Source organism: Kogia breviceps, chromosome 9 (genome assembly GCF_026419965.1).
Source record: "Kogia breviceps isolate mKogBre1 chromosome 9, mKogBre1 haplotype 1, whole genome shotgun sequence".
Taxonomy (NCBI): Eukaryota; Metazoa; Chordata; class Mammalia; order Artiodactyla; family Physeteridae; genus Kogia; species Kogia breviceps.
The window spans coordinates 45,277,636-45,294,418 of record NC_081318.1 but is presented as its reverse complement, the minus strand read 5'-3'; the positions used below and the strand labels follow the sequence as shown (position 1 = coordinate 45,294,418).

General features: G+C 45.6%; 2 protein-coding genes across 3 annotated transcripts in view; one reads left to right on the top strand and one right to left on the bottom strand.

Moving 5' to 3' along the window:
* ITPRID1 (ITPR interacting domain containing 1) overlaps positions 1-16,253 on the top strand; it is a 194,520-nt gene extending 178,267 nt beyond the window's left edge. Inside the window, 8 exon segments of the mRNA XM_059073973.2 lie at positions 8,287-8,344; positions 8,736-9,335; positions 9,337-9,705; positions 9,707-9,735; positions 9,770-10,043; positions 14,610-14,735; positions 15,506-15,619; positions 16,089-16,253. Coding sequence (XP_058929956.2) covers positions 8,287-8,344; positions 8,736-9,335; positions 9,337-9,705; positions 9,707-9,735; positions 9,770-10,043; positions 14,610-14,735; positions 15,506-15,619; positions 16,089-16,253 — 1,735 coding nt within the window.
* The window catches only part of PDE1C (phosphodiesterase 1C), a 701,054-nt gene that overhangs the window by 15,348 nt on the left and 668,923 nt on the right, over positions 1-16,783 (bottom strand). The gene's annotated exons all lie outside the window — the stretch shown is intronic.

Sequence of the window (16,783 nt, the reverse complement as noted above, 5' to 3'; positions counted from 1 at the left end):
TTAAGGTGTGTCTTCTGAAATTTTATTGTTCTCCTGTGCTCTATCTTTCTCCTGACGGACGATAATGGGACAAACTATGACGACGCCTCTCTCTCTCACCCTAAGTCACTGGACCGAAGTTAGGGCTAGGGCCCACAACCTTTCGGTAGAAGTAAGGAAAGGGAGATGGCAAACGCTGTGTACCTCTGAGTGGCCTACATTTCAGACGGGGTGACCACCCGAGGGATCCTTTCTGTTAGATCAGGTCAGGCTAGTCAAGTCTAGGGTCTTTAACACAGGACCCCACGGACACCCAGACCAGATACCATATATCCTGGTCTGGGAAGATCTAGTTCTCTCCCCGCCTCCGTGGGTCCGGCCCTTTGTTCCCTCAACAGGCATGTCTGCATGCGCACCCGCACGGTCGGAAGTACTGGCCCTGAAGAAAGCCCCAGGCTCCGAAAAGTCATCTGCAGTCCCGGACCCACCAAAGGCGATATATCCAGACTTGCAGTCCGATCTGCTTCTCCTCGATCCCCCACCACCTTACCCTCCAGCCCTAGACCCCATACCGCCTCCCGATCCCCCAGCTCCACAACCCTCCGCACCAATAGGGCCACCTGTTGTGGCAGGGGGGGGGGTCCCTCGGCGGGCACCAGAAGCCAGAGGGCTATGTCCCCGGACTCTACCGCCCTACCCCTTAGAGAATATGGCCCCCCCGATAACCACGGGAATAGGCCCCTCCAATACTGGCCCTTTTCCTCTGCAGATCTTTATAACTGGAAGATGCATAACCCTACTTTCTCTGAAAATCCACAGGCTCTCACTGCTCTAATAGAGTCTCTTGTCTTCTCCCACCAACCCACCTGGGACGATTGTCAACAGCTTCTCCAGACTCTCCTCACAACTGAGGAAAGACAACGGGTTCTCTTGGAGGCTAGAAAGAATGTGTTAGGCGCCAATGGGCAACCTACCCAGTTGCCTAATGAGATTGATGCCGGTTTTCCACTCGTCAGGCCGAATTGGGACTTCAATACCCCAGAAGGTAAGGAGCACCTGAAGATGTATCGCCAGGCTCTGGTGGCGGGTCTCCATGGAGCGGCCAGGCGCCCCACGAATTTGGCCAAGGTAAGAGAGGTAACTCAGGGGCCCCAGGAGTCACCAACCGTGTTCCTAGAACGCTTAATGGAGGCTTTTAGACGGTTCACTCCTTATGATCCAACTTCTGAGGAACATAAGGCCACCATAGCAATGGCCTTTATTGACCAGGTGGCCCCTGACATTAGAAAGAAGTTACAAAGGCTGGATGGCCTACAAGGTTTCTCACTTCAGGACTTAGTAAAAGAGGCAGATAAAGTACATAATAAGAGGGAAACAGAAGAGGAAAGGGAAGAAAGAAAGCAGGAGCAAGAGGCCCGTGAATTAAGGCGGGACAAGCGGCAAGAGAGAAATTTGAGTAAGATACTGGCCACTGTAGTCAGAGGAGGAAATATTAGAGACAGGAATAGACAGGAAGGTCGGACAGGAAGGCGACCATTAGACAAGGATCAATGTACCTACTGTAAAGAAAAAGGTCACTGGGTAAGAGAATGCCCTAAAAAGAAGAATGGGGGAAAACCAACCAGAGACAAAATTTTACCCCTGGAAGAGGAAGATTAGGGAAGTCAGGGCTCAGACCCTCTCCCCGAGCCCAGGGTAACTCTTAAAGTGGAGGGGGAACCTGTCCAGTTCTTGGTAGACACCGGAGCTCAGCACTCAGTCCTCCTCCACCCAAAAGGCCCCCTCGCAACTAAAAGGTCATGGGTCCAGGGGGCTACAGGAAATAAGCAGTACTCATGGACAACACGAAGGACAGTAGACCTTGGGATGGGACAAGTAACCCACTCATTCTTGGTCATACCTGAGTGCCCATACCTCTGCTAGGCAGGGACTTACTCTCTAAGGTGGGGGCCCAAATCCACTTTCAACCAGAAGGGCCCACCATAACTGACAACCAAGGGAGATTACTCCAAATTTTGACTATGAAGCTGGAAGATGAACATAGGTTATATGAAGTGCCCTCGCCTCCACAAGTTGATATGCAGGATTGGGTGACTAGGTTTCCACAGGCTTGGGCAGAAACTGCCGGTATGGGAATGGCAAAATATCGCCCCCCCGTGGTGGTAGAACTCAAAGCAACCGCCACCCCGGTGACAGTCCGCCAGTACCCTATGAGCAAAGAAGCTCGGGATGGCATTCGTCCTCACATACAAAGGTTGCTGGAATTAGGGATCCTGGTAAGGTGCCAATCTGCATGGAATACCCCTCTTTTACCAGTTAAAAAGCCAGGAACTAATGATTACCGGCCGGTACAAGACCTACGTGAGGTAAATAAGCGGGTAGCGGACCACCATCCCACGGTACCCAACCCCTACAATCTCTTGAGTACTCTTCCACCTCAGCACACTTGGTACACTGTTTTGGATCTTAAAGATACTTTCTTCTGCCTGAGACTCTCCTCTCTCAGCTAGCCTTACTTTGCATTCGAATGGAAGGATCCAGCGTCGGGGATGTCAGGCCAGCTGACCTGGACTCACCTACCCCAAGGATTCAAGAACTCCCCCACCATTTTCGACGAGGCCCTACACCAGGATTTGGCATCCTATAGAGAATCCAATCCTCAGGTAACTCTCCTTCAATATGTTGATGATCTTCTTTTAGCTGCAGAGACCCAAGAAGACTGCATCAGGGGGACTGAAAGGCTATTAACGGAACTTGAGACACTGGGATATCGGGCTTCAGCGAAGAAAGCACAAATATGTCAATGACAGGTCAGTTACCTGGGGTACTTGCTAAAAGAAGGACAGAGATGGCTCTCAGAAAGCAGGAAAGACACCGTTGCCCAGATACCGGCCCCCAGGAGTCCCTAACAGGTTAGGGAATTTTTGGGGACGGCCGGATTCTGTAGCCTATGGATTCCAGGGTTTGTTGAATTAGCAGCGCCTTTGTATCCCCTGACCAAGAACGGCATCCCTTTCGCTTGGGGTGATAAAGAACAACGGGCTTTTGACCAAATTAAACGAGCCCTACTATCAGCCCCGGCTTTGGGGCTCCCAGATGTAACTAAGCCTTTCCATCTGTACGTGGCCAAGAATAAAGGTATCGCAAAGGGAGTACTAACTCAGAAACTGGGCCCCTGCAATCGCCCGGTTGCGAACCTATCATCCATCTGTACGTGGCCAAGAATAAAGGTATCGCAAAGGGAGTACTAACTCAGAAACTGGGCCCCTGCAATCGCCCGGTTGCGAACCTATCAAAGAAATTGGATCCTGTGGCAACAGGATGGCCCGCCTGCTTAAAAATAATCGCCGCCGTGGCCGCTTTGGTCAAAGATGCTGACAAATTGACTTTGGGACAGAACTTAACGATAACAGCCCCCCATGCATTAGAAAGTGTGATTCATCAGCCACCTGACATGTGGCTAACAAATGCCAGAATGACTCATTACCAAATCCTGCTGTTAAATTCAGACCGTATTAAGTTTACATCAGCCACAGGACTTATCCCGGCCACCTTGCTGCCTGACCCCGACCTAGAAGGCACCACCATCATCCATGATTGTCAGGAAGTATTGGCTGCAGCACACGGTAGCAGGCCAGACTTGATGGATCAGCCTCTCCCCGATGCCAACTTTACCTGGTTTATCAATGGAAGCAGTTTCCTAGAAGAACGTAAGCGTCGGGCGGGAGCAGCTGTGGTAGATGGGAAAGAGGTCATCTGGGCAGCCGCATTACCGCAAGGAACATCGGCCCAACGGGCTGAACTAATTGCCATGACCAGGGCATTGGAACTAGCAGAAAACAAAAAGTTAAACATCTATATGGACAGTAGGTACGCATTTGCTACCGCCCACGTCCACGGAGCCATCTACCAACAAAGAGGGTTGCTCACCTCGGCGGGCAAAGAAATTAAAAACAAAGAGGAAATAGTGGCCCTGCTAGCTGCCCTCATGCTTCCCACTAAAGTCAGCATCATTCATTGCCCCGGGCACCAGAAGGAAAATACCCCAGTGACACGGGGCAACAACATGGCAGATAGGGTGGCACGAGACGTGGCGCTAGGGGAAATCATACTAGAACTATCAGACAAGAGTCCTGGGGAACCAAATGACAGGGGAATAACCCGCCCAGCCATAACCAAAGAAACATTGTCTCTTCAACAAGCAAAACCCATGCTACAACAGATTCATAGATGGACACACTTGGGAACCAAAAAAATGGTATCCCTACTACACAAGACAGGTTATGATACCCCTGGACTAACCAAATTAGCTGAACAGATTGCACGGGAGTGCATTCCATGCCAACAGGTAAACTCCCATAAAGGAAAACTTGAGAGCGGGAAAAGGCTCAGAGGAGACCGCCCAGGAACCTATTGGGAGGTCGACTTCACTGAAATACGCCCTGGAAGGTATGGTAACAGGTATCTCCTAGTTTTCATAGATACCTTCTCAGGATGGATAGAAGCTTTCCCAACGAAAAAGGAGACAGCTACTGTGGTAGCCAAGAAGATCTTAGAAGAAATTTTCCCCCGGTTCGGGGCACCCAAGGTAATAGGGTCCGATAATGGTCCCGCCTTCGTCGCCCAGGTAAGTCAGGGTGTGGCCAAATACCTGGGGACCGATTGGAAATTACATTGTGCCTATAGACCCCAGAGTTCAGGACAGGTAGAAAGAATGAATAGAACTCTAAAAGAGACCCTAACTAAATTGTCCATAGAGACTGGCGGTACAGATTGGACGGTGCTCCTTCCCTTAGCCCTGTTTCGGGCTAGAAATACCCCCTCCCGCTATCATCTCACTCCATTTGAGATACTATACGGGGCCTCACCTCCCCTTCTCACGCTAGGGTAAAAAGTAAGTCCTGACTGCCCGAATAACACTGACTTATATGCTAAGCTGTTGGGGCTCCAGTTGGTCCAAAAGGAGGTGTGGTCCCAGCTGGCAGAGGCTTACCGACCAGGGACACCAGCAGAGGCTCACCCCTTCCAAGTTGGAGATTCCGTGTACGTCCGTCGGCACCGAACCCAGACGCTAGAGCCTCGGTGGAAAGGACCATACATCGTCCTGCTCACCACCCTGCTCACCACCACGGCTATAAAGGTAGACAGCATCGCTGCTTGGATTCACGCCTCACACGTAAAAGCTGCGCCAGCGTCTGCATCGTCATAAGAATGGCGGGCCCAAAAGACCAGCAACCCGCTCAAGCTCAAGCTCCTGCGCTCATCAGACTCATAACTCTGACTTTGTTACCCCTACTGGCTGTGAGTAACTTTAGTCCTCACCTGCCCCAGCGCTTAACCTGGCAGGTAATTTCCCAAACTGGAGATGTAATATTGTCTATTAGCCATACCGCTGCCCCTTGGACCTGGTGGCCAAACCTCTTCCCCGACGTTTGTAAATTAGTATAGGAGTCCCTAATTGGGGTCTAGAAGAACATTACGATCAAAACACTGTCCCCTCCGTGCTCTTGACCGGGAGCGACTGGTCTGGGACAGGTTGTCGTAACTCAGTTCGAAGTCTCAGGCTCAGGACCCTCTCCTTGTATGTATGCCCTGGGTCCCATTGTCACCGATCCCTGAATTATAAATGTGGGGGGACAGAAAGTTTCTATTGCCAAAGCTGGGGATGTGAAACCACAGGGGACACTTACTGGAAACCCACCTCTAGCTGGGACTTAATCAAAGTAATGGCCAATTTCACTCATCCTTCAACCCTCGTAGACTGGGATGGTGAGGGATGTTCAAACTGGTGCTATCCCCTTAAAATTTCTTTTAGTGAACCTGGGAAGAAAAACAAAGACTGGATAAATGGCCATTCATGGGGTATCAGGTTTTATAAAGATGGGTATGATGATGGGTTGCTAATGACCATCAAGTTAAAAATCGAAACCCCTACTCCCGTTCCTATGGGCCCCAATCCTGAGATTGGGCACTCTCTGCTACCCTTGGCCCCACCCACAATGCTACCAGGGATAAGAAACCAGACTTCTGGACCAAGGAAAATAACAATTGAACCCCAAACCCCCCAGGACCGAATGCTCTCGTTGGTTCAGGCGGCTTTCGGGGTCCTAAATGCCACAAATCCAGAGGCTACCAAATCATGTTGGCTTTGCTATGCTGCTCCTCCCCCTTATTATGATGCTATAGGATATGGTTCTAATTTTAGTAATGTCAACTCTCCAGATCCATGTCGATGGATACAAGAAGGAAATAGTAAATTGACCCTGTCCTCAGTATCAGGAAACGGTACATGTGTAGGAACGCCCCCCCCCCCCCCCATCCCATCGACATCTCTGTGCCAATTCAAGCCTCCCACAGGGCTCAGGATATCTCCTCCCTCCTCAGGACGGATGGTGGGCATGTAGCACAGGACTGGCCCCTTGTATTTCTCTAGAGGTCCTCAAAGCTTCAACCGACTTTTGTGTGTTGGTCCAGCTGGTCCCCAGTCTCATCTATCATTCGGATTCATCCTTTCTAGACGAATATGAAGGCAAAAGGAGGTTTAAGAGGGAGCCCATAACCCTCACCCTAGCTGTACTCCTAGGACTAGGAATGGCAGCCGGAGTAGGAACAGGTGCAACAACCCTCATCCAGCAACCTCACTACTATGCTAACTTAAGACAGGCTGTAGATACCGACCTACAGGCATTAGAAAGTTCCATAACTCAGTTAAAAGAATCACTCACCTTGCTCGCAGAAGTGGTCATGCAGAATAGGAGGGGTCTAGACCTGCTGTTCCTTAAGGAAGGTGGACTATGTGTTGCACTAAAAGAAGAGTGCTGTTTTTATATTGATCATTCTGGGGCTATCACCAAAACTATGGACAGGCTTAGGGAGCGCCTGGACAAAAAGGCAACAAGAAAGAGAAAATCAAAAAGGATGGTTCCAATAAATCTCCCTGGCTTACTACTTTAATTTCCACCTTGTTAGGACCCCTCATTATTTTGTTGTTGCTCTTAACTTTTGGACCATGCATTTTAAATCGCTTGATAGCCTTTATCAGGCAGTGTGTCAGCGCAGTACAAGTATTAATGCTAAGACAACAATATCAAAGCTTGCAGAGAGAAGCTGAAATTCCGTGATTGAAATTAATTGCAAAAAGAAAAGGGGGGAATGTAGGACCTTAACTATACTTACACCCCTACCCCCCTGGGCAGAAACCGTTCAGAGCAAACAACAAAGGCCTGGAAAGCAGGACATGTCTGAGACATGCCCTAACCGCGAGCAAACAACTACGGCGGGGGGTAAGAATGATTAAGCCAAAGAGTTTAAAGGTCGCCCCAGCCAACCATAACTCATGTGACTCAACCCCCCACCACAAAAACACGAAAATGTAAAGTAGGCATCCGACAGCTAACCAATCAAGGAACTAGAGCCAAGCCCCCACTCTGGTCCGGAACAAACAAACCAATCAGAAAAACCCTCGATATATCCACACTTTGCATAATGAAAAATGAAAGCTATAAAATGTATGTGATTCCGCTTTTACGGGGTTCCTCTTCGGCCTCCTGCGTGAGGACCAAGGAACCCCGGTGCACCGGCTCCTAATAAACCTCTTGCGTGTTGCAACGACTCTCGACTCTTGGCGGTTCTTGGGCGAGCTGGGACCCCTCGGAGACCGTTCAGGTCTAACACCAGAATAGTAATTGCTTAGACATTATCTGGAAATTTTAAAGAATAATGATATACTGGGAGTCCTTCACAGCTTGTGGCATGAATCTTGCACCAAAACAAATATAGAAAAAGTGAGAGGTTGCAAAGTCTGTTTTGTCCATCTTCAGCAAGTTTCAACCCTTCTGTTGAATCTTTGGGTCTCCTAATGTTTACATAGCATGGTGGAAGGGGAATATAACATTCTGTCCATTGCAATACATATACACAGATATATAAATTATGGTGTTTATTGTTTTTTTAGTGTGGCATTTAAGGCATATGCATTTCCTTCTGGATTTTCTTCCCCTTAGTGAAGATGCATCTTACAATCAGATTGTTATTTAGTTTTAAGAGATGTTAATTCCTCTTCCTTTGTTTCATGTTTTACTCCTTGTAACAGGAAACCAGTGACTCAATTTTACACGGACCCTCTGATAACTGAGAAAAAAATCCTTGAAATTCCCTTATTCATTTATACTTCCACACAGTGGACATCTACTGAGGATCTGTAGTGTGTCAGACACAGAGAGTGTTTGACCCCAGTCCTGCTGGCGGTCTGTTTTCACTTTACTGACCCCATGCCTCTTTATCTTTCTGCAGGTGCCATGGCGACAGAGCAAACAGCTGCCAGGCTGACAGCAGCGAGTTCCTGGAGGAAGCACCACCCCTGCAGGTAGAGGGTCCGTTGAGGATGGAATAGGAATAGAAGGAAAGATAAGATGAGAGGGCGTCACACAGTTGGAAAGTGCAACCAATGCTTAGAAGACACGCCATAGGCACCCAAGAGATGGGGGACAATGGAGTCACAGTGGACAAGTACAGAAAGCTCAGTGTTTGTTTCCTTTTTATTTTCCTTCGATTTTTCTAAGGAAGGAAACTGAGTCTCGTAGAAAGAAGGTCCCAGGTAAAGTAGCAAACTTACACAAATCTAAGTTTGTAAGCCTTGTCTCCTGATTCCTAAGTCAATGATAATGATAAGAAAAAAGGAAAACACAGCATTTCTTAAATCTAGTACCTCCCCAACCTTTCTGACCCAGTTGCCTTTATTCCCATTTCTCCCACAGATACCCTGCTTGTCAGGCTACCAGAGTCCTGCTGAGAATCGGTATAGAAAGCCAAGGAATCAGAGCCACAGCTTAGAGTCATCCCAGGGCTGTCAGCAAGAGTCACAGGAGTCTGATTCCAAGAGCATAGTGAGGATATCTTTTTCAAGTCAAGACTGGAGTGTCTCGAAAGAAAAAGCCTCAACCTCTGTGGTAGAGAAAGAGTCTCAGTTTGAGGCCATGGACGGGCCCTCAGAGCTGTTGACCCAAGATCTGGCCCTTGATAAGATCACCCCTGGAGGAGAATCCCCAAGGAAAAACAGCCATCGGTGGCAGCACCCACCTATGCCCCAGACTGAATATGAGGCCATAGTAGGCATGGTTACCTCCCAATACGATTGCCCTCTGGGTCTTCTGGTGATGCACGTCACAGAAGTGAAGGATGGGTTCCTGAGGCCTGAGAGAGCTGGGGCAGTATATGTACAAAGCCACCACTGTGAGTCTCAGAGATCACCTGGAATTGATCGTGCTCAAGACAAGTCCTTTCGTGTTGACTCGGAGGCCCCAAGAAGAACAGAAGGCAGTAAACTCTGTCCTGATATTAACAACGCCTTACTGATGCAAACAAAGTGTCCCACAGCACGTCCCCAAGCCCAGTGAAGCCATGCCCTATACAGGCCGCCTTGTCCAAACATCTGGAAAGTCCATTCCCCATCTAGATTAAGTGGCTGGCGATACTCCCCAAGTGAAGCCAAGGTGTAGTGCTTTGGGTCAGATACCACCTAGGGCAGAATCTGAGATGGGAAACCTTCCTCCAGATGCTAACGTAAATGCTGTTAGCTCCAAGTCTGTGACAATCCAGATGTTCTCCAAACTGGCATCTGCTGCTCAGAGTGCTGTGGTCTTGGGAATGGATTCTAGAGAAGCAACTTTAGAACGCACTACGTGTGGCCCTGTTACCACAGCAGAACCAGGACTGGGAACAGAAGCAAAGACAGTTCAATGATGTTTCTGTTCAGACTTAACACATGTGAGCCTAGGCCCTGGCATTGCTGTTCAGCTCCAAGTAACAAGGCCCAGCCCCTCACCAAATCTGTCTCTGCAGACACATGTTTCCCTGGTATCTACCCAGGGGGCACCTGCCAAGCTGTGCCTGCCCAGTGTGGTGGCCGCTGTCACCACCATCTCCCCTGCCACGTGGCGAGGCAAAGCCCCAGCTTTGTGTCTTCAGCCTGTAGGCACTGCGCACGCTCACATAACCATCCAGAAGCCCAGTTCATGAAGACTTTGAAAGTCCTTCAGGACACCACAGTGAGGGAGCTGTATTCTGTCAGCATTTACCTCTGCAAAGATGGGGAAGCAGATGCAACAACAATAAATACCTCAGGGATAAAGTTCAGGCTTCCCTTCCGAATGTGAGCTCTCGGGACATACCTTTCCATTTCAAATCATGACTAATATTTGTAGACTGCTTTATTATTTACAATCTATTCTCATACATTTCTTCTTATTTGATACTTCCAATCACCTTATGAAGGAAGGAAGGCAAATTTTATTATCCACCCCCATTTTACAGAGGGGTATAGAACAGTACATTCATATGTAAGGTTCTAAGCATCAATGCATCTGTACCTCCTCTTCACTTCAGTCTAACTGAAAATTCTGTCTGATATTCACTTAGCTGTATAATCTTGCACAAGCCATTTCATCTCTCTGAGCCTAGTTCCTGTTTTGTAAGATAGGGGGACTATTCATGTCATCGATGCAGGATCGTTTTCGGATTAAATGAGAGAAAACTTGTAAGGCACTCCAGCACACTCAGACACTCCGCACAGTGCCCGGTACATAGAAAGCCCTAGAAAATGCTAATTGTGTGGTTACCGATTTTTGTTACTATTTTATTATTGTTCAGGTCTTAAATATAGAACTTCTCATGTCAAATAGAGGAACTTTTGGTCTTCCTTTGCTAAGCTTGTTTAAAAGTGAACATTGAGGTTACTGAGGACTGAAGGACCCCCAAACCTGTTCAGCTCCTGGTAAATAAACAAGCATTTAGTGAGTCCTTCCAATGAACCCTCTTCAGCAATTCTCAAGGTCAGAAATAATCTAGGCTATCAAGGCTAGCCATTGATTTAAAAAATTAAATCAAACATGAAACTACACGTATAGACAGGGTGGGAAAACAAGGTAGCACATATAATGTAGGACTATAGCTGTTCAAAGGAGAATGAAGGGCAACTATAATTTCCTGGGTGCCTACTATTTGGTGCCTTCTGTGTTACCTTCCCATTCTGTTAATTCCACAAATATTTACTGAGTGCTATACCAAGCACTTTATGCTGTGTCAGATAACTCCCATTTTCATCCATGCCATAAATGTGCCAAGCCCTCCCTCTTTTAGAGATGAGGAAGCAAGAACTGAGAGAGTTTAACTTTCCAACTTCCCACAACTCCTACGTCCAGAGTCACATTCAAACTTAGCTGACACCAAATTCTTGGACAATCCACTCCAAAGATGTGTCCAACTTTAAAATACCTAAATCTATGTAAGTGTAATAGTAACATGAGAAAGTGATTATTTGAAAGATAAGGCAAATTACTACATGGTCCTTCAAGATATAGAAATCTATACAAATATAATATAAACATAGAAAGTGATTACATGAAAGATAAAGTAAGGGTTGAACTAGTAAAAGAAGGTGTTGAGATCAATTCTAGGTATAATATTATGCTAAGTTTCAGTGAGAGAAGAGAACAAAAGCTAATGTATAGCTGGGGTCCTTTGGACTAAAAAGACCGAGGTTCAAGTCCTGGAGAATAGTAGGAGTCATGATCATCACTGATGTTAGTGGAGAGATTGGAAATGCAGTGGTTTTCAACTGGGGATAATTTTACCCCACCCATGGCGACATTTGGCAATGTCTGGAGACATGTTCGGTTGTCATAACTGGGGTAGGTGCTACTGGCATTTAGTGGGTGGAGGTCAGGGATGGTGCTAAACATCCTACAATACATAGGACATCCCCTCACAACAAAGGATTATCTGACCTAAAATGTCAACAGTGTCAAAGTTGAAAAACTCAGCTCTAAGGGAATAAACATTTACTTGACCATATAGTTCATGTAGGAAAATGTTAGGGATGAAAGACAGCTGGAGAAGGTGACATTTTAAGAGGTTATAAGGGGAAAAATATTAAATCCTACAGTTAGGTACTCCAGTTTCCATGATGAAAAACAGATTATTGATCTAATATCCTGAAAAAATATTATTTTTCTAATTTACATTTTTAAGATAAATTTTATAAGGAAATATAAATTAAACCATGTTTGGTTTTATATTTTGTTTAAAATAATAAAGTATAAAAAACCAAAACTGTGTTTAAAACTTCAGAAGAATGTCACAGAGAGGGTGTGCTCTCGTGGGTTATCTATGATAATGGTTTGCTGATATGATTAATTTCTTATAAATAAGTGATTTCTTCACAATAATTTGTTAATTCGAAATAAAATCTTTCCAGAAAAGAAAATAAGTTGTATATAAAATAAGAGTTTTGGATATTAGAAGATCCATCTATAATGTTTATGATTTAGATTTAAAGAAAAAGAAAATCATACAAATTTTAAAAAGTAATATGAGCCAATTCAAAAGTGAAGGGTCAATATTGTTGCTCTTACTGTTGAAGATAAAGTTTGTTTTAAGGCCCAGGTTGGGTCAGTAGAGTAGACCGTGCATTGTGTTTGAGTTATAACCTAGCCCTTATATTGGAAAAAAAAAGAGTTCAAAACAGTCTCTTTTTTTGTTTGTCTGCCTAAGGTTTCCTTTTTTCTGAAACTTCTGTATCTGTTTTAAAGCAGAAATGTATTGATAGTTTCAGTGTTTCCAAATGACGGGGACATGGCAGCATTTCAGAATCTTCCACATCGCTCCCTTCACAGGGAGCTATACACCGTCAGTTATTCCTAAATCCCAGCCCCCGTGCCTTCCAATCACAAAGGGTTACCCCAAAATACCTAGATGAAGCACAAAATTCAATGTTTATAACGTTCAGTCTACTTGAGCACCATATTTCCATGGCCCTGGCCTCACTGTCCCTAGAACTTGGTCACCTTGTAAAAATCCACTAAGACCAATCGGCTCATTCCTTAGGGACAAATAACTTCTCCGTATGACTAGCTGCACTGTAGTCCCTGCTGTGACTCAGCTAGATCTTGAGAAGAAAAGAAATGAATCAGGAGAATTGGGTTTGAAATCTACCATGTTTTGACCTCGGACAAGTTAGTTAACTATTTGTGTCAGAACACTTATCTATAAAAAGAAGTCCTCCAGGGTCTGTATGATCTTTTCTAGTTTTAAGAACCATAACTGTAGTCACCTTTCAAGCACTCTTGCCGACATCAATAACCTTCAGATACTCCTCTAACTGGTTCAAATGCACTCACGCCGAAGCAACAATAATTGGAGAGTTTTGCTCTGTAAAATGTTGTTCATGTATAAAAATGAGGAGAGAATCAAAACCGAACTCTCAAAGCAAAATGATGGAGAGTATCAATATCAAAATATCACTCTTAGGACAGTATTTCCATGATGACAATACCAGTAAAAATAGCCATCTGGTTGCTAAGAGCATGGCCATGTGGTTTGGGGGTGAAAGGTAAGAAATCTGGAACTCCCTAGAAAAGGGGGTGGGAGGAATTAACATAGCTGAAACATTGGTCTCCACTGAAGGAGGAGGAAGAAGAAAATGTTAAAAGCAGCCTGCCATTGAAATTTTTCCTTTGAAGAGTTTCCCAGAAGCCCCACTCCACCATCTCCACTTCCATCTCATTGCCATCCTATCTGCAAGGGATACTGGGAAATGTAGGTTTTTAGTTAGATGCTCAGTGCCCCTAAGATATTAGAATTCTGTTATTATGAATACAGGAGGGAGAGATAGTGAGTAGGCAATGACCAGACACTACACACTAATCAGGGAGGAGTTTAAAATGGAGGACCCGGTAGATCTAGCATTAGGGTCTAGCTAGCATTAATATTACTCAAAGTCAGATGGGTAGAGATTCTGGGGTTCTGGATCATGGATCTATTCAAAGCATGATCCAACCAGGGCTAGAAAACAAAGAGGATAGCTGGTAAGAACTCAGCAAATCAGCAGAGTGACTGACAAATAGACCAGGCTTGGTGGCTGCAAGAAGATATTTAAATAAGGAAACCAAGGCAACAGCATTGTCGTACAGAGAAAGAAAGATTTAAAGAATGATTCACATCAGGAACAATGGGAAGCAGGATCGGGAGGACAGAGAGTTCAATTTTAGATTCCAGTCCATGGAGGATGGGATGCCTAATCTATGCCTACCTCACTCCGAATGGGCTTGTTAGCTGGGTGGGGCTGATCCTACAGATTTCAACCACCAGAGACTGTGGTTAAGCAAAGCTAAGACTAATAAAAATTATTCTAAGCAGACTTTCTCTAATCAAACACGTACCATCCGAACAAACGTGTTCAGTGTTATTGAGATTCAGAGTGAGGCAGTACTCAGCATCAAAGTTAAACAAGATTAAACAAAACTCAACAATTCTAAGCACAGGCTCGCACTATTCTGGCCCTTCCCTCCTCCTCTCCTGTCTACATCCTTGCACCCTACCTCCTCCTAGTCTTCCAGAGCGCCTTCTTGTCTCTGGGACATAATGTCTCCAAGGGCCATCCAACAATGGCTGCCCTCCTGTCCCAGCCACATACTGCCTCTAGTTGCTTGACGAAGCCAAAGGCTGGGCTTTTTCTCTATTCTCTTTCTGACACATTAGCAGCAGGTAAGCCCAGGAGGGAAGGCAGGTGCCACTGTGGTGAACTCTTGCAGCGATTCAGAAAGACCTTCCTTCTCAGCTCTAATCGTTCTCAGGGCACAGTCCATGAAATGGAAACAATGAAGACGGTATGCCAGAGTTTCCCAAAGCATTTAGAAGAAATTGAGCAGCACCTCAGAGAACAACAGGCAGTCTTTTCCAGGGACATGTCAAAGGAGAAAAGATAATTATCTAAGGGAGCCATAAAAGTAAGTACCAGCCCACACACCTGGAGCAAGAAAAGGTAATCAGGGCAGGACAGATGAGCACCAGGGAGCAAGGCTAATGAGAAATTGGCCAGCTTTCCCTTTGCTTTCCTGTTCCCATTCTTACTTTCTCAGTGGGAGTCTGTGAGAGCCATTTGCTGGATAGCAACACTTACTCTTCAAGGCCAGGGCTATTTGAGGACAGAAAATAGGCAGCAGCTGGGAAGAGGGGGCTAGCCAGCAGGATATCTTTAATCAATGTGAATGGGGCGCACGCAAATGCGAATATCGGCGGTTGTTAGAGTTTTGGAAATCTGCAGTATTTTCACATAGATTAAAAGTATTTGTCCCAAAAGTGGATTAGTCATTGCCTGGGGCTGGGAGTAGGAATAGGGATTAATTTATAAGGGAGCACAAGGTTTCTTACTGGTGAGATGCAAGTGTTCCAAAACTGAATGGTGGTGGTAGTTACACACTTTGGCAGATTTACTAACAATCATTGAATTGTACTCTTAGAATAGGTAAACTTTATGGTATGTAAATTATTCTGCAACAGAGTTGTTTAAAAAAAAGAAAAAGGGAAACCTGCCCTCCTAATAAACCTATGCCTGCAACTGATACAAATAAAGATGGTGACTTTCTCTTTTAAGACCTGTCAAAGGAGTGACCTACATTTTGAGAGGGACAATGGAAGATTGCACCTGGAAGTGCTTGTGAAATTTGGTTGTTTTCTATTATTTACCTGCAGGGAGGAGGCTGAACAGCTGCAAACTTTACTGGAAGCCCTGCAGCAGGAGTTGGAGGAGCTAGAATTTCAACTGGGAGACCAGACTCAGCAGATTCAAGAAGGGATGCTATTGGTACCGGTGATGGGGTGTGGGGTTTCACTAGATCCTTCCCATCGTAGCAGGGGTGCATTAAGTGAGAAACCTGATTGTACAGTCATTCCAGATTCTAAGATTAGGTGCCAACACGTTCATTTTAAGTATAAAGAAATTGAAGCCCAGAAAAGCACATTGGTTTGCTCAAGGCCACACAGCTAGCTGATGGTGATTCAGGACTAGAACTTGGGTCACCTAACCCTCAGGCCAATCTTTTCCTCTGCCCTGTAAACAAGGGATAAGTATTAGTAGCCCATTTTCCAAATGAGAACAAGAAACACAGCTTTTGACCTAATATGGGCTAAGTCACTGCCGGGATCTGTTGCCATCACACAGAGCCCAGTCTAGAGAATTCACACCCATCAGAGCCTTTCCCACAAGTCTGAGTTAGCTGCTTGGTGTAAATATGGGAAGTTGTCCACACTTTTCATTCTTGTTTTCCTTTTAGCAGCTTGAGCTTCTCAAAGGGGAACCACCTGAACATTACACAAATCTGCATCAGTATAACTGGACCGAAGAAAAGAATGGCCAGACTTCATGTGCTAAGATCCACCCCTCCATGGCCCCTGGGGCTGCCTTTCCTCCCAGAGATGGCCAGCGGGCTCCATGCTGAAGTGTACCCCATTTAACTGCCTTTCCTCCATCTAGCTTGGGGAACAGCACCAGGATGTCTCCTCCAGCTTGGGCAGAATCAGATACAGCCTCTCTGTCAAATTGTACTGTTGGAGAAAAGGATACAGATGTCTTCTTCTAGATCAGGGCAGGTTTGTTGACCTTTCTACAAAATGTAAAAGCACATTCTAGCCAGAGCAAGAATATCTAAATTTTCCCTAAGGAGAAGTATGTATCAATCCTTCCTCAGCTATTTTTTAAATATTCTACTCTATGGTTAAACCTGGGAAGAATATTTTAATACTCATTCGATACAGAATAAGTGAGCACCTACTATGTGCCAGGCATAGGGTGCAGTGGCCAAGATGTATAAAATATATATCCCTCAAGGTATATATGGTGTACAGTCTTTGCCCTGCTGACACTTACAGTCTGTTGGAGGAGACAGAATGTAAACATATAAATAGGTATGAATTTGGAAACTGTGAAAGGGCTTTGAAGGAAATAACAGGGTTTTATGAAAGACAGAGT